Raw genomic sequence first — 21773 nt, 5'->3', positions numbered from 1 at the left:
TAACAGTTTACAAGTGCCAGGTAAGGTGGTGCACACCTTTGATCCCAGCACTTGGGAGACAGAGGCATGCAGATCTAGGTGAGTTTGAGGCCAGCATGGTACACAGTGAGTTTCAGGACAGTTAGGGCTATGTAGAGGGATCCTGTTGCAAAAAAACAAAAACAAAAAACAAAAAAACAGAATAAAAACTTTATAAAATGAAAAAAAGAAACAGGAAGAATAACCAAGTCTAAGATATAAAGTATTAAAATTCATATTCCCAAATTCCAACTCCTACCTAGCTCTACCCTATCTGGTTATAGATTAATAAAGCTGAGTCAACAAAGAATCCAAAAGCACAACAGTATGATTGCTTACCTAATCCTAACTGTAATATAACTTACAAACCTATCGAGACAATGACAGATCTTAAGTAATTTAAAAGCTTTTAGAATTTTAACCTTGGTCATATACATCACCAAGTGCCACATCATCCAGCTGGCTATGTAAAAAGATAAAGAACTGAACACAGAACAAGGTGTTGCTCACGCATGTCACTTACTTGATAGTGATGCAATCGGCCACTCTCTCCTTTGGTTCCTGTGTGTCCAACAGTGCCTAAACCAAAACACCCTGCTAGAAACTGCAGCCTCACAGATGTGAGCAGATTGGATGACTGAAAGCCTGAACTTGATCTGCTTCCTGTCAGCAAGATGCTACCCTTCTCCTCCATGCCAGACAACAGAGTGAGGATCTGGTGAAGTGCCTCCAAACGAAGCTTGAAAGAAAAACATTTGAGAGTCTCACTAAACTTAAACATAAAGAATTCTGTATAGCACAGGTAATATGTTATTTAGGACAAAGAAAGTCTGACATTTTCTAGGAATCTGTTAAGATAAATATTTTGTTATTATTGTTTATTAAATCAAGATACATCTAAAGCCTTTTTAAGATATTGTAATATAAAAGTCACATATACAATGGGAAGAGTAGGTTTAGGTAGGTTGGTACTGAGGACTGAACTCAGGATTTAAAGTGCTCCAATGCTAAATAATATACCCCAGTTTTTAAAGTAGTAAATGTAGAATTTGGAGCCAAGGTATCAAAGCCATACTCTTCTGCACCGTGTGTGTTCTTAGGAAAGTCAATGAACTTCATGAGTCGCAGTTTCTTCAAGTGCAAAATGAGACTCAACAGTTCAGTATCTAACCTACTCAAAGAGCTACTATGAAGCAAACAAGAGAGAAGAGGTCAAAACTACATAGTTTTATAAGTACAAGTAGTAAGATTATGTAGAATGAATACTCTTTAGCTTCAGAATCTGAAGTACTTCTCCATGGTTTGTCCAAGGCTCACTTGAGTTTCTGATTCTACCTTCTTTACACACTATAGAACTACCCATTGCTCAGCCTATCCTTCTTTGAAAAATAAAACATGAGTTACTACTTAAAGTGGTTTTAGATTTACAGAAAGTTATAAAGACAGTGTTTACGTGAAGCAGTGATCTCAACAGTAATGATCATGATCATAAAAATCAAAGTACTGATGATCAACTCTGAAAAAGGCTGAAGATGCTTTATATCCAGCAACATCAACTCCTCAGTCAAGATTCTTTGTTTAACCGAGTTTTAAGACTTATTCTACTTTATGTGTATATATGTTTGCCCAAGTGTATGTATGTACACCTTGTGCATTCTGGTGCCCAAACAGTCCATAAGAGGAAATCAGATCCCTTGAAGTGGAGTTACAGGCAGTTTTAGAACCACCTCAGTTGAGTAGTGGAAACAGAACTTGAGTCTCTGCAGCATGTGCTCTTTCTTAATCACTATGCCATCTCTCTAGTTCCCAATTAGATCAGGCCAGCCAGAGCTATATGGAGAGACTCTATCTCTAGAATAAGGGAGGAGTGAAGAGGGAGAGAAGAACAACAAAAGACTAGATCTCAATTTTAGATTCAATTCCCACAGTAATGACTACTTCAGTAAAGATGAGCAAAATTTGGACTAAAAAAATCAACCTCGCCGGGCGGTGGTGGCGCACGCCTTTAATCCCAGCACTCGGGAGGCAGAGCCAGGCGGATCTCTGTGAGTTCGAGGCCAGCCTGGGCTACCAAGTGAGTCCCAGGAAAGGTGCAAAGCTACACAGAGAAACCCTGTCTCGAAAAACCAAAAAAAAAAAAAAAAAAAATCAACCTCAGGACCAGGAAAATGGTCCAGTAGGCAAGACTGTTTGCTCTGCAAGAATGATGAACTGAGTTTTAGTCCCCTAGCACTCATACAAAAGCAGGGTCTGTGGATCTGTAACCCCAACATTGGAGGTCAGAAACAATGACTCCGAAGAGCTCACTGGCCAGCTAGTCTAGCCAAACAGAGGTTCAGAGCAATAAAGCAGAGAGTAATTGTGGTGGTTTGAATAAAAATGGCCTCTACAGGCTCTCCGTTCCTGGAACTCACTCCGTAGCCCAGGCGGGCCTTGAACTCACAGAGATCCGCCTGCCTCTGCCTCCCAAGTCGGGGGATTAAAGGTGTACGCCACCACTGCCCGGCAATATCTGACTTCTTGTTCTGGCCTCCACATATGCATGCCGGGATCATGCACTCACACACGAATCCATCTCATTAGTGTACAAATTTTCTTTCAACTTTGATAATTGATACCAAAAATTGTTTTAAAAGAAATTTCTTTAGAATTTCTCAGTATATGTTTGATTTGCATATCTATTTTATATACCCACAGTCAGGATTGAGTAAAAGTTTCTCAGGTTGAACAAAAGAGGGGGGGATCATGAATGTAATTGTTCAAGAAGCCCTGAACTAAGACTGCATTAATCTGAAATAGTATACAGTCTTCATTTTTCACGATCATGACAATTTGGGAGTACTCTTTGTATACCTTAAGGGATATTCCTAAATTTGGATTTGCACCCTGTGCCCCCAACACATACTTCTCATCATTAGACTAGAACTAGGGATTTGGGGAAGACAGCCAGAGAGTTCAGTAATCTCATATTATAGTAAGGATACATCATGTCCACATGACTTATGACTAATAATATTAATCATGATTGCTTTAAAGTTCTATATGCCAGATTTCTAATATCACTCTTTTCTCCTTCCCATACTCTGTTAGAAGCAAGTCACTAAGTCCAGCTCACTAACAAGGGGAAAGGATTTAATTTCTATTGGAGGGAGAAATATCAAATGATCTGTGGACATGTTAAAACAATCATTAATAAACCTTTGAGGGTTACTCTGTGACTATGCAAAATCCTGGGTGTCCTAGTTTTCTCATGAAAGTTTCTATTCATCAGTGGGTATTTGTTAGTTTGAATGTAACTGGCCCCCATAATCTCATAGGGAATGTCCCTATTTGGAGGTGTGGCATTGTTGGAGTAGGTGTCATCTTGTAGAAAGTGTGTCACTGTGAAGGTGGGCTTTCAGCTCTCATATATGCATAAGCCATGCCCAGTAAGACAGACCACTTCCTGTTGCCTGCAAGTCAAGATGTAGGACACTCAGCTCCTTCTCCAGCACCATGTCTGCCTGCATGCCACCATGTTGCACTATGATGATAATGGACTAAACCTCTGAAAATGTCAGCCACCCCAATTAAATGTTTTTCCTTTATAAAAGTTGCTGTGGTCATGGTGTCTCTTCATAGCAACAGAAACCCTAACTAAGACAGGGTTCTTACTGAAGCAATCATTATTGTGGAGATTTAATCACTAGTTTTTTGTTCTTGCTTTCTTTTCTTTTTCTTTTACTTTTGTGATAGGGTTTCTCCTATGCAGCTCTAGCCAACTTGGTACTAATTATATAGTCTAGACCAGCCTCAAATTCACAGTAATCATGGTGCCACCCCCTAGTGCAGGGATAAATGGTACAGAACACAGGCTGTGAGAGGCAGCCAATTCAACCTCCTTTCTAGGAGAGGGAGGACTTACGACTATTTTGTTCTGAGGTAAAAACTTTAAAATGAATGGGGGTAGGGTTAAGGGGGAAGACTAGGGAGTTGGAGGGAGGAGAGGGGGATCTGTGGTTGGTATGTAAAATGAATAGAAAATTTCTTAATGATTAAAAAAAAGAAAAAACTTTAAAATGTTCTTTTTATCTGATTCAAATAATGTCATGCTGCTTTCATTAAGAAAAGCATGTCAAATTTCTTAAGTGTACATAGTGCATTGTGGTTACTCTTTCTATGCACCCTATTCTACCTCCCTCTCACTCATATTAACTCAATCTCCTCCACACCTGTCCCTTTCCCATATTTGTTACTTTTAGTTTTGTTTTGTGACCTATTTAGTTTAACCGGGGCATCTGTGTGAACATGATATTGGGACTGATGATTGGAGCCTGGGTATAAAGACCAGTGAGCACCCAACTGAAGCAATGACTCCTCCTTCCCACAAATCAGCCAGTGGGAGACAGTTTAGCGGTGAGGGGTCCCCTGAGCCCCTCCTCTATTCATGCACGCTTATTAATGGGCCAAGTCTTGTGAAGAACCAGTGTGATCATTGCAGTTGTTGAGATTCACGACGGCAATGGCTATTCATTGCCCAGAAATGGCGTTTTGCAGCCATTCTCCCTGTCTTCCAGTTCTTACATTCTTTCTAACCCCTCTTCTGAAACACTCCCTGAGCCTTGGAGAGGATGGAAATGTCTTCTATAGGGTTGAGCACCTGACTGTCATTGATTGACTGATTGATTTTGATTTCTCGAGACAGGGTATCTCTATGAAACAGTCCTGGCTGTCCTGGACCTCACTGTGTAGACCAGGCTGGCCTAGAACTCAGAGATCCACCTGCCTCTGCCTCTTGACTGCTGGGATTAAAGGCGTGCACCAACACTGCCTGGCAATTTACTCTTAATACCTTTGATAGCAATGAGTCTCTATTATTACTGGAACTTTGGTATCCCTTTGTGGTTGCTGAATGATACTGGGGAAACTGGGTCTCCTCTTGAAGTCCTTACTCTCACTAATAAGAGAATTTAAGAATAAACTCAAATGGAAGCTCAAAAAAGAAAAAAGAAAAGGATGTTAAAAGCTCAAGTCGGGGCTAAGGAGACAGTTCAGAGGGTAAACAGCTTACCACACAAGCACAAAGACCTGAGTTTCGACCCCCAGCACCCATATAAAAGCTAGGCCTGACGGCATATGTCTGTAATCCCAGGGTTGGGGGTGGAAGTGAGGCACAGAGTCTAGCCAAAACAGTAAGCTCCAGATTCAGAAGGGGCCTTGTCTCAGAAAAATAATATCAAAGTTGGACCAGCAAGATGGCTCAGCAGATAAAAGTGCTTGCTGCCAAGACTGGGAGCCAGAGTTCAAGCCCCAGAACTCACACGGAAGGAGAGAACTGACTCCAGCAAGGTGTCCTAGGAGCCCTGTGGCACATGTAACATAGAGGAGGACACCCAATTTGACCTCTAGACTGCACACATCTACATGCATCACATCACATCACCACACACACACACACACACACACACACACACACACACACACACACACACACACACAGAGCAGGGGAAGGGGAGGCAGATATGAAAGAGAAGAAAGGGAAAGTTTTTCCACAGAATTACATTTTCAGTGGTTCACTTTTGGCTTCCCGAATCTCTTACGAGGAGTAAATATCAACAACTTACTTCTGCCCTTAGTTGTTGCTGCTCCATTGCAATGATGGAGGCCTGGGGACTTGTAGACATACTTTCTTCCGGCTCCTTAAAACCTGGGGCATTCCCCACATCTCCACTCACAAAACTTACAACATTTTCAATCAATGTGTGCACTCCCAAAGACTTGGTAAGGTCAAAGTCAGACTCAAAGGAGTAAGAGGAGTTGTACAACCAATCTCTGGTATGTTTCAGGCGAGTCCAAGAGTCACTCAGAGATTCCAACTGACTATGCATAGGACCTACATGAAAATGGGGGAAAAACCATACATCAGCAGCAATCAAGTAGAGAAGAGAACACATTCTCAAACTAGATGAGGGCTGAGTGCTACTATCATACCAAGTGGTGAGAAATGGGTACTCATGTTTGAATACATGCATGCATTAAATGAATCTGGGCAAATGCTTTGGTAAAAAATAGTATAAAATAAAAACAAAAAAATAGAGCAATGTAAGAAAATAAAGAGAAAGCCTCATTGATGTATCAGTGTCTATGTAAGCGCTTTAGCAACACGCTACCAGAAGAAAATAAATGCATAAGCTGCTCTCAAAAATGCTTAACCAGAAAGGCTCTGCAGTGTCACACCACACCATTACTCACGAGCAACAACAAATGGGCCACTTAGACTCTACTGGTAAATCCCACTGAAAAAAGGATTTCATCTAACTTAACATCAGCCTACACATCTGCAGTGACCCATTAGCAAAAGTGAATGTACAAGGGCAAGTAAACTTATAAAAAGGAGACATAAATATCACTTGGGGGTTTCACTAACATATGGAGCTCTCTCACTACCTATCATGTGCATCTTTACCTCAGGTTGTAAAGCTCCTACAGAAAGTAAGCAAAGTTTCACAAACAAGAACACGTGGTATCTATTATAAAATAGTAACTATACAAAATTATCAGTGGTACTGCATAGCTAAGGATTATTAGCTTGCTGGTGAATATTTTTAAGTTAAACCTTTAAACATCAAACTCTAAAATGTTAGAATACAAGAATCTAAATCATACCAAATTTATCTTTAAATAAAATATATTCATGTCCTACTCATATACCTTGTCTTTAAACATTCTCGGGGAGCTAATTACAATTTTTTTTAAAGGTTTATTTATTTATTATGTATACAGTGTTCTGCCTGCATGTCAGAAGAGGGCACCGGATCTCATTACAGATGGTTGTGAGCCACCATGTGGGTGCTGGGAATTGAACTCAGGACCTCTGGAAGAGCAGCCAGTGCTCTTAACCACTGAGCCATTTCTCTAGCCCCGCTAATTACAATTTTTGGTTCACAATAAACATTATTGTCATTGTCCTATGCATGGCCTGCTTTTGTAATTATATATTTATAATATTTTTAATATTAATATAAAACTGACAAAAACTGGCATCAATTTGTTTTTCCAACCCATCTTTTACTATCTCCTTCTATCTAAATTTTTATTAGTCTGAAGTCTAGGCTTCTTATTCTCTTCTTTTACTGTTATTGAATTTTGTCTTACATGCACTCTAAACACGGATAATGTACTTTGCATGTGTATGTTGCTGGATGCTCATGAATATAAAAGCCCAAAGTAGACTGAGGGTGTCTTCCTGGATTATTCTCCACGTTGTGGCAGAGTCTTACATTAAACCTACCGCTCCATGTTTTGGCTAGTTAGCTATCCAGCTTCCTCTAGAAATTCCCCTCTCTCTGCCTTTCTTGAACTGTTACAGGTAGACTGCCAAACCTAGCTTGCCCTGAGGTGGGTCCTGGCGACTCAAACTCCAGTCCTGAAACTTGCACTGCAAGCACTCCACTGAGTTATCCACATGGCCCCAATTTTAGCCCTTTTTTACTTTCTAAAAGAAGTATTATTTATGTAATCATTTTAGATATATTCTTTTCATGCAATATAATACTGCCAACATTAATCCAAATTACTATACGTAGCCATGACTCATTGTTTGGCTGCTATACGATATCCTATCATATAAGCATACCAACTTTGTATATTAGGAATTCATTTTAAGGTACACAACAAAATACATATAAAAAAACTGTACTTGTTAAATTATACCAGACAGAAAAGTTTGGAAAGATTACTACTTACACACTAATGGCCACAGAAGAACATACTCTAATATAATACTTAGCATATAGTCTTGTTTTTTTACTATTACATTGATGCCAGTTAAATCTCAGGGCTTTAAGATCAGACATGGAAATTCATAATAGGGAACTAATATTATAAACTATTAAATATCCTAGTAAAAATAATTCATACAGCAAAGAGTAGATGGTTTAAGTACCTTTTATATTTTCATCAAATATTCTTTTTCCAATAGCTTCTATGTGTGTGGGGGGTGGGGTATGCGATATACATGGAGGAGTGAGTGGAGGCTAGCATATATCATGGCCCATAAATGGAGGTCGGAGGGCAACCTTGGATGTCTGTCCTTGCCTTCAACTTTGTTTTGAGATAGGATATCTTGTTGTTTGCTACTATGTATGCCTGATTAGATGGCCCATGAGCTTCAAGGTATTGGCCTGTCTTCTCTTCCTTCTTGCCATAAAGTGCTAGGATTATAAGCACACAGGTACTTCAGCTTTATGTGGGTTCCAGGAATCTGGTCTCGGTTCTTCACAAGCACTTTATCCACGAGCCATTTCCAAAGCCTAAGAGTTCTTTATAATAAATGCTCCAGGACTGGAGATGAAGCTCCACAGAGAAAGCTTGCCTAGCATGGCAGGAAAATCTTGGCTCCATCTCCAATACAGAGGGGGAAATCTTTTTTTTTTCTTTTCCGTTTTATGGAGATGAAAAATAACAATATGAAAAAATTTCCAAGTTGTATATATAGCTTTCATATGATATAGAAAAAAGTAAAATTCACGGGTATATAATGTATTAAGTAAAAAATATTTTTTTTAAATAAAGCAGAAACTTAAAGACACCCGTTTCTCATTTTCTTAAGCAGTTCTAACTGAGGGGCTGTATATGGCCTTAACCAACAAATGTCAGTTTTTAGTTCCTCTGCAGTGGGCTTGTTTTACTTAATAGCAAAATTTCAAAATAAAGGAGTCTTTGTCTCTTAGCACATGTAAGCTACTTTTCAGAACAAGTCCCTAATTTCAACTGTCCAGTGTCAGAACCACAGAAATGAAAGACACTTGAAGGACTATCTAGTTCAGTTTCCTCACTGAGGAATCAGAAGCTCAGACAGATAGATCTGCCAATTATTCACAGTGATTCCTTAATTCTGTGTGAAGTAGCTTTATAAATTCCTGTTATTTAATGACTCAAAATTCACAGATCCATGGAAATTTCAATTGCTTGGTTAATGTATAAAGGCTCAACCACTAATCTAGCAACAGTGAACTGCCTTTATATACAGAAGAACATTCCATGGAATTACTGGCCATGCCCAAACTAAATCCTTTCAGAAAGCAGGAGTCTGCAGACTTTTCTTATTATGTGTCACATAGTAAACAGTCCAGTGGTCCATAAGGTCTCTGCCACAATTGCTCAATTCTGCTACTGTAATCAGAAAACAGTCCATAAACAAATGAGTATGGCTGTGTTCCAATTTTCAAAAATGGTGAAAGGTCAGACTTGGCCTACTAGTTACAGTGTGAAAAATCTTAAAGGACAAAATTATTGGGTACTTGATTCAAATAAACACCTTATGAATAAAACATACAAACAGGAAAGATACCATACCAAAGCACTGCAGGGGCATGGTGCGCACCTTTAATTCCAGTACTCAGGAGGAAGAGACAGGAGGATCTCTGTGAGTTCAAGGCCAACCTGGGCTACATAATGTGTTCCGGGCCAGCAACACAGTGAGACTATGCTTCAAAGAACAAACAACACAACAAGAAAACAATAACTGGGATAAATAAAATAATTACCACTGAAATAGTTAGTCTGACATAAAAAATACTTCAGAGCTCCAAAATTTAAACATATAAAAATGAGAGACAGAATTTTACTTTGTTAAACAAACAGTTCGGGTTGTTCTGTATTGTCTGATCTCAAATAGTAAATCCCATATCTGAAGAACATATCAAAGGCTTCTACACTGTAACTGAGATGAAGCCTAATGCTTACTACTAACTCAGAGGTGACAACTAAAGAAACAGTTCAGCAAGACATTGAGACTGTTTACTTGTCCTTACAACTCTGGTTCGTAAATGGAATCTTCAAAATGAACATGGCAGAGCTGCAATACATACTTTATAAACCATAAAATATGTAGGCAAGCTAAAGGGGGAAAAAATTTAAACATGCCATCATGTACTTGCTTGAAGCTCTTCTTTTTTCTGGGGCTCAACTGGCCAAAAAGGAGTAAATACGCTACCACATGAGAATCAGAAGACAAAAGGAAAAATTTGATACAGGAGATAACATTTACATTCTTTATGTAACTTGAAATGCACAGATAAAACAGCATTTCACCCACATATGCTACACCATGAAACATACATTGATCAATGCTTCCAGCATTACTTTAGCAAGAAAATATTAACAACATATTGAAAGGCCTGAGAGAAGGGAACTAAATTGTACTTTAACCAATAAAGTTGAACTAATAAGGCTTCTGATAGTGCTTTTTTAATTGTTTTGAGATCCTACCACTTTCACTATAACAGCCTCAGCTCACATAGGAAATGTCTATCAAGCATTGGCAAAAGGTATTATCTTCCTGTGAATACTTGGCTCAATCTGCACAATTATGGCAAATCTTTTAAGTATTTGTCAAAATACAAAAATTGTCAACATAACTTGGTAAGTTCTGTTGCAAATTTGATAAACTTATGAATAAAGTTCATATTTGTGAAGGGCTTAAAGTAATGTCTGGTGATAGTGAGCAATTTATAAGCTTCTGAATATAAATTTCACTTTGTCACTGAGGAAACAACTTGCTTCATCTGTTTCTTTTTAACAAAATTCATAGGTTATGTTTAGGTTTAGAATTGAGCTTTTTTTGTTGTTCTCCGGCTGAGTCTTGCTATGGTACCCATGCTGTCTGCCACTGTCCTGGCCTAGAATTCACATGGCTGTCTCTAAAAGGATGAACAATGCGCTCTGGCTAAAGGTTGTAAGTCCCCATTGCTATGCACCTTCCACATTTGCTTTCTTAGATCACAGTGAAACTTTAGCCAGAATTAAGGGTTTTAAAAAGAACAATCATGTTTATTATCATGAAACTTAATATCTCTTATGCCAAATACTAATTGAAAAACAGATGATAAACCCTTTCAGGGAGCTATTTTTAGAGACATTGAGCATATATATACACATTTAATGTTAATCAACAAGGTTGATTATTATTGTTGTTGTTGTTGTTGTTGTTATTATTATTATTATTATTATTATTACTCCCCTGTTCCTCTGATCTGACTTTCAGAAACTCAGGACCACTGAGACCAATAAATGGAAAAGCTATTCAAGAGAAAATTTTTTTATTTCCTCCTCAAATACTGGAAATGAATAAATATGCATATAAAAGAGTCCTCTTTGGCTACACATGTGTTTGTTCACCATACTACAAGTAACAGTTTCACAACAAACAGTTTGGTCCAAACAGTTCTCATACTTGGCAAGTTCAACTGACCAAGAGAAGATATGCATATTAAAGTTATGGCATCTGGTTCATGTTGACAGTAAGAAATACAGTGGTTTACTGTACCACCATTTAGAAGCAAAACAAAATATACACTTCCTCCAGTGTGATCCAAGGGAAATCACCTAAATAGCTAAGATTTGTAAAATTTTACTAACAAGTATTAAATGTATTTTTTTTTTTTTGGTTTTTCGAGACAGGGTTTCTCTGTGTAGCTTTGCGCCTTTCCTGGAACTCACTTGGTAGCCCAGGCTGGCCTCGAACTCACAAAGATCCACCTGCCTCTGCCTCCCGAGTGCTGGGATTAAAGGCGTGCGCCACCACTGCCCGGCCTTAAATGTATTTTTAATTGAAGATTTATTTGATTTCAAATTATATGTCTATTGGGGGGGGCAGTCTGCGCACACGAATACTAATGATTATTTTTTCATTTTGGTTTTTTGAGATGAAGCTTGTCTACATAGCTTCACTCCTGACACTAGTGATCTTGAAAGCAGGGGGGCATGTGATCCCCTGGAATCAGAGTTAGAGGTTGTCAACAACCTGATATGGGTGATAACTGGACTCCGGACCTTTACAAGAGCAGTATGTGCTCTAAATCAGTAAGCTATCTATCTCTCCAGACCCTCTTAAATGTACTTTCAGTATTTCTTAAGAAAGGCAACTATTACAGTAAATAAAATAAAATTTACAAAGTATGCATCTTGATTGTGTATTAAATCTAGGATACTGAGACTGAAAAGTAACTGTTGTACTTTCTAGTCACTTGTCCCTAGGAGTAAAATCAAGAGCAAATTTGTTCCCTGGGAACATTAACACAATAAATTGGTACCACATTAAGTGATATAAAATTTTAAATAACCACTCTGCCTCCCTATTATAATTTCCCAAATGAGTAGTTATAAAAATTTCCATGAGGCTTTATAACTGAGGTTAAAGTAAGTTCATGTGTATCTCTTGCTTGTCGTATTAAAGCATTTAAACACTTTTTAATTATAAATGTTTGTTACCTCACCTCACTTGGCTTTCACAGGTATCCTTACGTGATATGCTTCTGATTAGCCATTTGTTAAAGTTTTAATAACTCTCAATACTTTTTGCATTTCTACTGATTATTATGTTTCAAGTTTTAATTATTTGATATATGCCTCAATGTAAAATTACTATGTAGAATTGTTGGATTTAAACACTAAATTAAGATTTGTCATTTGGTAAAATCTCAGTTATAACCCTTTTTTTTATTTTTGGTCAAATATGTAAATTGGACCCTCTAGTAGGTTATGAAATGTCAGATAAAATTTAAATTTGATTAATAAATAAGTAATATGTTAATGGCTTATTTATATTTTTAACTTTTCACATATTAGTTTAATCACTTTATTCTAAGGCATGGAAGCATTGTCAGAAATGTAGCCTTCCATTAATATGACACTTTATTCAACTGTAAATCTGATTATTCTACTCTTAAAATTTCTTACCAGTTCAATGACATAACTTTGATCTTTAATTTCAGTGTATATTGTATTTATTATAGAAAAAAATAAACATCAAAGGATTACCAGAAAAAAAAAAATTTCCATGAGGGTCTCTATGTGATTTCCTTATTTTTTTAAAAAAAGTTAAATTCCAACAAGTCAATAAGGAAGTGCTAGTACTACCTTGAGATTTTTAAGGAAGATAATTTGTCCATAAATGAAATTAAGATTAATGGCTTAATTTATATGTATTTAGAGCTAAAGCTATAGGAAATCTGCATGTACTTTCAATAGGCAACAATTCTACATTTTAAGATGTTGATTCCCAATTAAAATATGGGCTACTCTGAATTCGAAGGTAAACATGGCACTTTGCTTTATTTAAAAGATACTGCTTTGTTTCGCCCTGGTATGATTAGGAGAGATTAAATATCAAATGTGTATCTCCAAGAGCATTAAAAAATTTTGTAAGAAAAAAAGAAAAGACTACTGCTTACAAATACAGCTATGATAAAATAGTAGCAAGCTCTCAGACTCTAGGTTAGCTCTCCTCTGCTCCTCAGCAAGTCTGCAGGTGCTCACTCTCTTGCAGCAGCAAGCACTTAATGCTTTAGCGTTCTTACCACCACTCCAGAGTGCTGAGATTACAGGCATGGCCGCCATGCTCAGCCTGTAATGTTACAGCCATGATGTTAACATGTAACATCAAACTAGTTACCTGAGCTAAACAAGCTAGAAAAGTAAGTTATACTCCAAAAACTTGATTGTTAAAGCAAGTGAACCATCAATTTCCAAAGTATTTTAAAATAGAATGTATATTTCACATTATATTAATATCCTATAGTTTCTTTTATATCACAAATAACTTATACTTTTTTTTTTAAAGAAACCTAGAACCTTTAATACATAATTTCAACATCTGTCAATAAAGAAAGTATCAGATCTGGGCCTTAATAGTCCTAATACTGTAGCAAATTTTAGTCTATATGAGTAAAATGTTTCTTCTTCCAAGTATATATACAAAATTATTTTTAATCATATGACCTATGGTGTTTCTTTTCCATGTTCCTTATCTTCTCTTGTTTGTGGGGGTTTTGTTTGGTTTTGGTTCTTTTTATATATGGACAGAAGCCTAAAACACCAAGAAAGGGTTTCACTTTGAAGAACAGAAGACTGAATATCACAAAAACAAATTTTCTTCACAAGCTTTTAGAAAACAGCCACCAGTAGAAATTCTTAACATTTTATATTTTTATAAAACTATCATATACATGATTTTAAATGAAAGTGTTAGTTAATAAGAGAAGACTAATATTTAAGAGTGTTTTCAGTTGCTCTTGGACGTATACTACCTAAAGTCACTGCTCTTTTCCTCCATTTGCAAATGTGCTAACAAACATTCATTAAGATAGAGATACTCAGAAAAGACTCCTGGTAATATATAAAATTGCTCCTCAAAGAAAAATTGTTTATTACATGCCATATAATAAAAGAACAAAAGGGGGAAGCAACCTAGAAACTTTCTATTTGAAGATGTATGCATGTGTATCGGGTAATTTCGTTAGTGAGTCAGAGCACAGAAAACTATATATATATCTTCTCCCCAAAAAAGACAGGCAATGTTTCTGGAATTCTATATTTTTAAATTATGCTTTCTTTAGCAAAGCACATGAAAAAAAAAATCATACAGAACAAATTATTAACTCATGCTTGGCCAGATTTTAAATGTATATGCATTTTGGAGAAAATTATCTTCCTTTTAATTTTTCTCATAAAATACTTCTGAATTGCTTTTGACAATGATATCCCAGTAACAATCAGTTCTAAATATATCAGACAGAAAAACAGCTACTTAATTTAATCTGGTATTTAGTATTTTCTTAAGATTTACCTCTTTTTCTATGAGATGACGCCAAATCCAAATCAACATTTCGTCGGCCACTCTATTACCAAAAAATAGAAAAAAGAAAAAACAAGGTTAGCTGTGAAAAGTTTCTTTTACTAACATTAAAGCATTAAGATAAAAGGTTAACAGTTACAGCACTGTCCTATTATTTTCACCAGTAGTCCGACCAGCAACAACACACCACTGAAAACAACTATAGGAGTGCACATGCACACAACTTCACAGACACTAACTCAAGCAAAAAGCATGTGCAGTAATTATAACAGAAGAGCAGTTCTCTTTGCTGCTACCTTTTTTTCATCCTTACTTTCATTTTCTAGTTATGGCATGACCATTAATATTTTAAATGCCTAAAACCACTGCGATAGTGTCCTGTTTCCCCAAATTAATACTCTTTCCTCTGTCTTTGTTTTCCTTTCTTTTCCAACTCTGCACTAGCCTTGACTGACAGGTATACTAACAAAAAGTTACACAGTTCTAAGCATCTACTGGCATGCTAAAATACTTTTTTTAAGGTTTTTTTTTTTTTTTAATCTGTTAGAGAAATCTCAAATGGAACTGCAGACAGCTTAATGGGGTAATAAATGCTTTCAGGAAAAATAGAAGTCTACTCTGTGTGTATCAGGTAGTAGAGGGTATAAACTGTCTACTCTCAACTGTCCATATGGACAAGCAATCACACATAAACCATACATAACTTAAGTACATGCATTTAACATTATGACAATTTCAATTGTACTTTCAGGTGTTTCACACAAACAAAAGAATGAGTGTCAGATAAGACGATGGAAGAAACTAATGAATGGGCTGTTTGGTAAATACTATAGAAAGCCTTCACCTATTACACATATAAACACCTACGAATGCTCCACGTGTAGGTAAACATATTTTGTCTTATCTGTCCATACATACACATTAACAGAAACCTCATCCAACCAGGGTCATAAAGACATTACTATGCTATGAAATGTTTTCATGCATATGCCATTGCTCAAAGAAGAAATGAATCTCGTCTCAAACCTAGAAATAGCTATTTCTCTTTAACTGAGTTGTTTTAATCTTTTAGACACTCTGAGTTGCACAATACTTCTTCCTGTTTGGTGACTCCTCTCAACTCAGAATATTCCTAGTGGTGCATAAATCTTACTCAGGGCCTTTATCTTACTGTCTCGTCTCTTTTTCAGTGTTTGTTCATTCATGTAGATTATTCTTTTGAAAAGTATTTGCTTTTTTTGTGTGTTTGTTTGTTTTTGAGACAGGTTTTCTCTGTGTTGCCCTGGCCATCCTGGAACTCGCTCCATAGACTACGTTGGCCTTGAACTCAGAGACTTGTGCTGCCACCAATGCCAGCAAGTATTTGCTTTTTTATATGCTAAATCCTTTTAGTTCTGAAGGAGCTAGGTAATAGCTTTAAGAATATAATACAAAATGTTGATGAGAATTACAGTCTGCATTCAAATGATTAAATAGATGTCAATCAAATGTCAATAGGTTTTGGTATTTTTTTGTTCACTAAGACAGAGTAGATAATTCACTATAAAATATATCTTACAAAAGAAGGCTCAAACCTAGTTACCTTTATTTGAAAAAAAATTATATTTCATTCACTAACAATCCAGAGGCACTGCTGGACATCAAATATAAGAATAATGGGTTACCACCTACTAAGACAGAGTACAAGAGAAGAAGGTTAGGAGAAGATGAATTCATTTGTTGCATAGGCTAAGACTGATGCAGACTACCTCATCCAGTGAACTATGCAAGAGTCAAAGATGAATCAGCACCTTAGGAAGAAGGCAGGGCTGAAGATCAAAATAATTAGCAGACAGGAGGTAAATATTTATATAAATATAGCTATATTATTTCTATTACAAATCTTTCAAGTTTGTATATGCCTAAATCAAATATAATTTACTCTAACCAAAGCCTCATATATCATAGCTTGAAAGCAAACTTCCTTCTTTAGATATACTTACCAGTGCATAACCCTCTTCATCTGATTCAGGCTGAGACAAATCAGATTCACTCCTGGATTTGATCAGTCTATAACTTGGACTTGCATGAACTAGCCGGCTCTCAGCAGTGAGACTTTCACTCCTGTCTCGCATGCACAAAGAAAAAGTTTTTGATTGGTGACTGTTAGTGAACATAAAGCTGAATGGAACTAGCAGCACAGAGCTAACGTACAGTGAGATGTCATTACTTCTGCCCACAGAAAGCCTGGCTTACATAAAGCATAAACCCTCTAGAATTACATCAAGTGTTTTTATAGCACTTAATTAAATTACAGAGGAATACAAGTACTTTTTGGATGTTTGTTAATTGTGGTTGTTTATATGTATGGAAAACTTGCTCCTCATGGAACCAGAAATTCACATTGCAGGCTGAACCAGCACTACTTATTTTAAATTCACCCTAGTCAACTTGTATTTTTTCTTCTGTCTTTGACATTTCAGAACAGAAACTCATTGCAAGAAATACCTAAGGAAAGAGAACAACATTTTCAGTTTCCAGTCAGGCCCACCTGGTCATAAGTCCACTGCCTTCAGAGGCACTCACAGAAGGCTGCTGCAACTGCCCTTCTTCCCTTCGCTTCTGAAGCTCATCAATCACAGGACTTACTCCTAATATCAGGAGCGCACAGCGGTGGATCACAGAGTTGCAGGCAGCAGTGTACACATCCTGCCCCTCGGGAAGGTCTGTGCTGACCCTTCGCTCCTGCTGAGACTGGGGAGGTGGGTCATCAGCTCGGGCCCCAGACCCTGCCCCACTGCTCATTCTATCTCGCTCTCGACTACGAGCTACTTCTCGGGCTGAGAGGAAACACTGAAAGATTTCTGTAACGTGCAACACAAAAACAAGGTCTTAACACATGGGGAGAGAAGAGCAAAAAAATAACAATGAAAACAGTCAAAAAGTTTGAACCAAAACTTACTGAAATGGGGAAAAAATCAGTTTTTAGACAATAAATACAGTTTGTAACCAAGTTATATCAAAATGTCATACTTTTCATAAAAATTGCAATAGAAAATATTTCTATACGTTAGAATTTGGATTTGGCTGGTTCTACCTTGAAAGAGTTAGGGTTGTGACATCTTAAAACATGTCAAATTGGTATACTGACTGTTTAGGTGTGACTTTGGAAAGGACTATTTGACCTGTCTTTTCCTCTATGAAGCAAGTCCAGTAGACTCTTTTGGGAGGAGACATCTTCACAGATGTCTTCACAAGAGCAGAAAATAGCCTCAATCACCAAAAACTGGCAACCAGACTGCTAGATCAGACCAAGCAAACTTTCTAAAGTAACCTCAGCTCCCACACCTCCCCTGCTTCCTGCAGTTCTTTATAACATCTGTGGAGTTTTCCTACTCTAGCTATCCACTTGTCATTTCTTAAATTAATTGTTCTTTATTAACAAAATATAAAAGCATCAAGCTTTAGTCATTTCTTTTGGAATTCATTTTCTTGACACATAGTTTTATTGACACATAAAACTAATGAAAATTCTATGCATCTGTTAATCAGCTCTTGTATTACTGTGATTCCTAGATCCAGTCAGAAAGGTCACATAAGAGCCAAAGGATGACAGAGAATCTTACTAGTGGGTAAGGACAGTTTTCCAAGTGTAGTCCCAGAGCAACAGCTACAGTATTCGTGCAACTGTTAAGAGTGCAAGTATTAGGCCCATGCAAATTTTTTGAGTCAGAAACTCTAGGAATAGAACCCAGAAATGTAACAAAATGTAACAAGCCCTCCAGCTGGTTCTAAAGACCAATATAAAGCTCTAGGCCAGTGGTTCTCACCCTTCCTAATGCTGCAACCCTTTTAAATAGTTCCTCATGTTGTGGTGACCCCCAACCATAAAATTATTTTTGTTGCTACTTCGTAACTGCAATTTTGCTCTAGTCATGAATCATAATGTAAATATCTGATATGCAGTCCCTGGGAAAGAGTCATTTAACCCACCCCCTCAAAGGGATTGTGACCCACAGGTTGAGAACCACTGCTCTAGGTTAAGTTTCAAAAAACAAGAAACTTGTTATTTCTGAAATATTCATTACATTTGTATGAAAAAAAAAATGTCAGGTTATAAGGAAAATAGTAGATTTCAGCTTATGTGTAATGAAAAGACTCTTCCTACCTTCCCAAGTTTATGTAATTTCTAACAACCACAGTTGGTCATATCTTACACATTAAAGAGAAGTAGCCACCAAAAATCTTTGCTGAAACAGAATCTGTTTATGATGTGCAAGATTGTCTCCACAGTCATATACCATTATCTGAAGGTCCATTTAACACAGCCCATGTTGTTCATAAGTATAAAATGCTATTGAGTCAGCAAGTTTCTGGGGCTGCTGTCACAATAGTAGATTTTTTGCAATAGCTAAAAAATTTTTTGCTCAAATTTGGAGCTAAGGAAGTTCAATGGGAACTTCAGGCAAAAAGGTTGGTAAAACATTAGATTCACCAGGAAGTTACTATTTAAAAGTTTGTACAACTTTATTTTGTTACATTTATTTTATTTATTTGTTGGGGAGGCACACATATGTGAAGGTCAGAAGCCTCTGGCAGGGGTTGGTTCATTCCTTCCATTGTGTGTGGATTCTAAGGGATCAAACTCAGGCCATCAGAGTTGGCAGAATGGCCTTTATCCACTAAGCCATGTTGTCCTCTAAACTCACAATTCTAAAATTGGACCTTCACATTTAGAAAATTAATGATATTTTTCATCATGCTGTAAAATGTTCCTTTAGTAAAATCAAAGCAATAAACTTTCAGTGTTCAGAGCTGGGAAGTATGTAAGCCATATAACAGATACTGAATTTTCAGCAGACCTGGTTCTAATTTGAGCTATTATTAACTGTGGCTTTAGGTACATAATTCTGCCTCCTTAACCCTTAATTCACCTATCTTTACAACGGCACATTATTAGAACTTTAAGACTATTGTGAGAATTATGAATTACTCTATTTCAAACCCCGGGCCCAGTGCCTAGAGCATCATAGGTGTTCACAGGTTATAGCTAGTTTATACATTACCATTCCCCAAAGGACTATTATGCTTTCTTTTCCTGTAATGGAAAGCTATACTTTGTTAGTATGCTGTCCTCTCTGATCTTTTTTTCGAGGAATTTCTGAACTAATTTTTAAATTTAACTATGGAAGTTCTCTCAGTTTAGCTAGCAAAATTCTACTAGTCACGCTCCCTATCTGAGAATTCCTTTATTGCACCTTATCTTTTCTTTTTGGTTTAAATTGTTTTTAGTTTTCTTTTGAGAGATCCGAAAATAATTTTCAGAAGTACACAGAATATAAATAAAACAATAATAAAACTAGGGGAAACAGGTCAATGGTACAGTGCTTGCCTAATGTGTGAGAGCCTAAGTTCAACCCCCTAGTGCCACCTCCTTATGAGATGAATGCATATACAAACAATGTCAAAAATAAATGTAGAGCTGGTCATGAGGCTGCAGGCTACAAACTGAATATGCTGTTAATATAAAATAGCCAAATCATTTAAGGTATTAGTAATTCTCTTTAATATAAATAACTATAACTATAACATATAAATAACTATCTTTTAAGAATTATCTGGAGGCTTGGAATATAAAGTATAAAAAGTTTCATTCACCCACCCAAGTTATTTCCATATTACTGTTCTATACTGCTCTTATCTCTTATATTTACTAAAATAAATACAATTGAAAATTTGCAATTTTAAAAGCTTTACACATGGAATACAATTTGAACCTCCTAATTGGAATATAAGGGGCTCGTTCCCTCACCACATAGAGGTCTGACAGTTCAATGAACAACAGGGTAACCTCCAGAGGACTATTTTGAGTAACTTTATTTAAAGCCTCTTAGATGTCATTTCATGCATAGAGAACTGAGTAGAACAGAAACTGAGACGATTTCTTTGGGGCATTTTCAACCCAGAACAAAAGCCTCGGAGTGGCACTATCCTAATTTCAAAAGTCCCTGTAATGTCGGTTAATGCAGACTTAGATCCCTTGTACAGTGTCAAATGTTTTTGGAAGCACTACAGACACTCTGTCTTTCTCACTTTTCCTATGAAAACGCATGTCATGATGTTCACTTCTCAAGTAAGAAAGATGTACTTACTGCCAGCTGTCATTACTTCATGTTCCCGTTCTTCCTCCTCATCTTCTGGCTCTGGATGCCCATCCTCCCTGTCTCTCTCAGCCTGCTCTTCCATTTCAGCTTCTTCATCAATGGTCCGGGTAAAGGAATGCTCTTGAGGATCAATATCTGCAGAGTCTTGGTTGTCTGAGATCTTAAAGAAATAATAGGAAACCACACTGAATATATTTTTCCAAAGGTTTAAAAAGTTTTCATAAAACCTTTTTTTGTTTGTTTGTTTTGTTTTGTTTTTTGTTTTTCGAGACAGGGTTCCTCTGCATAGCGTTGTGCCTTTCCTGGAACTCACTCTGTAGACCAGGCTGGCAACTCACAAAGATCCACCTGCCTCTGCCTCCCAAGTGCCGGGGTTAAAGGCGTGCACTACCACAACCCGGCTCATAAAACCTTTTTATTCCTCCCCAAGACAGGGTTTCTCTGTAGCTCTGGCTGTCCTGGAACTCGCTCTGTTGACAATGCTGGCCTTGAACTCACAGAGATCCGCCTGCCTCTGCCTCTGCCTCTCAAGTGCTGGGATTAAAGGTGTGCACCACCACCGCCTGGCAAAATCTTAATTTATACCTTAGAAAATACTGCTGATATAATAACCCATAAACTTTACAAATGGCACTGGTAAATTTCAAAGATTATACAGACTATATGCACACAAATATATACACAGATAGGTATATGTTCTTTCTTTCTTGGTATTTTCATTTAAATGCCATGCTTTAAATCATTCATTCTGCTGTCTGGCTACAAACTACAGAGCTGCAATGTAAGTTACAACATGACACAAGCACAAAAGGTGACTTTTCTTACTTGGTTTTGAGGTTTTTATTATTGTTTGTTTTTTGTTTGAGGCAGGTCTCTCTGTTTAACCCTGGCTGTCCCAGAACTCACTAGATACGCCAGGCTGGTTTTTAACTCAGAGAACCACTTGCCCCTGCCTTCCAAGTGCTGGGATTAAAGATGTGTGCCATTATATCCAG

The 21773-nt window shown here is 37.1% G+C and overlaps 1 protein-coding gene across 22 annotated transcripts in view; it reads right to left on the bottom strand.

Annotated features, from left to right (window-relative positions):
* Window positions 1-21773, bottom strand: part of Herc1 (HECT and RLD domain containing E3 ubiquitin protein ligase family member 1) — a 163870-nt gene that overhangs the window by 76113 nt on the left and 65984 nt on the right. For 13 of the 22 annotated variants that reach the window (XM_076576547.1, XM_076576546.1, XM_076576556.1 and 10 more), the window contains exons 22-27: window positions 20767-20938; window positions 17166-17505; window positions 16618-16738; window positions 14627-14678; window positions 5622-5890; window positions 542-757 (exon numbers count right to left, since the gene is read on the bottom strand). In XM_076576547.1, the coding sequence (XP_076432662.1) occupies window positions 542-757; window positions 5622-5890; window positions 14627-14678; window positions 16618-16738; window positions 17166-17505; window positions 20767-20938 (1170 nt within the window). The remainder of the gene's footprint in view (window positions 1-541; window positions 758-5621; window positions 5891-14626; window positions 14679-16617; window positions 16739-17165; window positions 17506-20766; window positions 20939-21773) is intronic. The other 9 variants (XM_076576558.1, XM_076576562.1, XM_076576553.1 and 6 more) reach the window with 1 other exon arrangement.

Source organism: Peromyscus maniculatus, chromosome 7, assembly GCF_049852395.1.
Source record: "Peromyscus maniculatus bairdii isolate BWxNUB_F1_BW_parent chromosome 7, HU_Pman_BW_mat_3.1, whole genome shotgun sequence".
Lineage (NCBI taxonomy): Eukaryota > Metazoa > Chordata > Mammalia > Rodentia > Cricetidae > Peromyscus > Peromyscus maniculatus.
The sequence above is the reverse complement of the archived record's forward strand: the minus strand, read 5'-3'. Positions and strand labels throughout refer to the sequence as shown.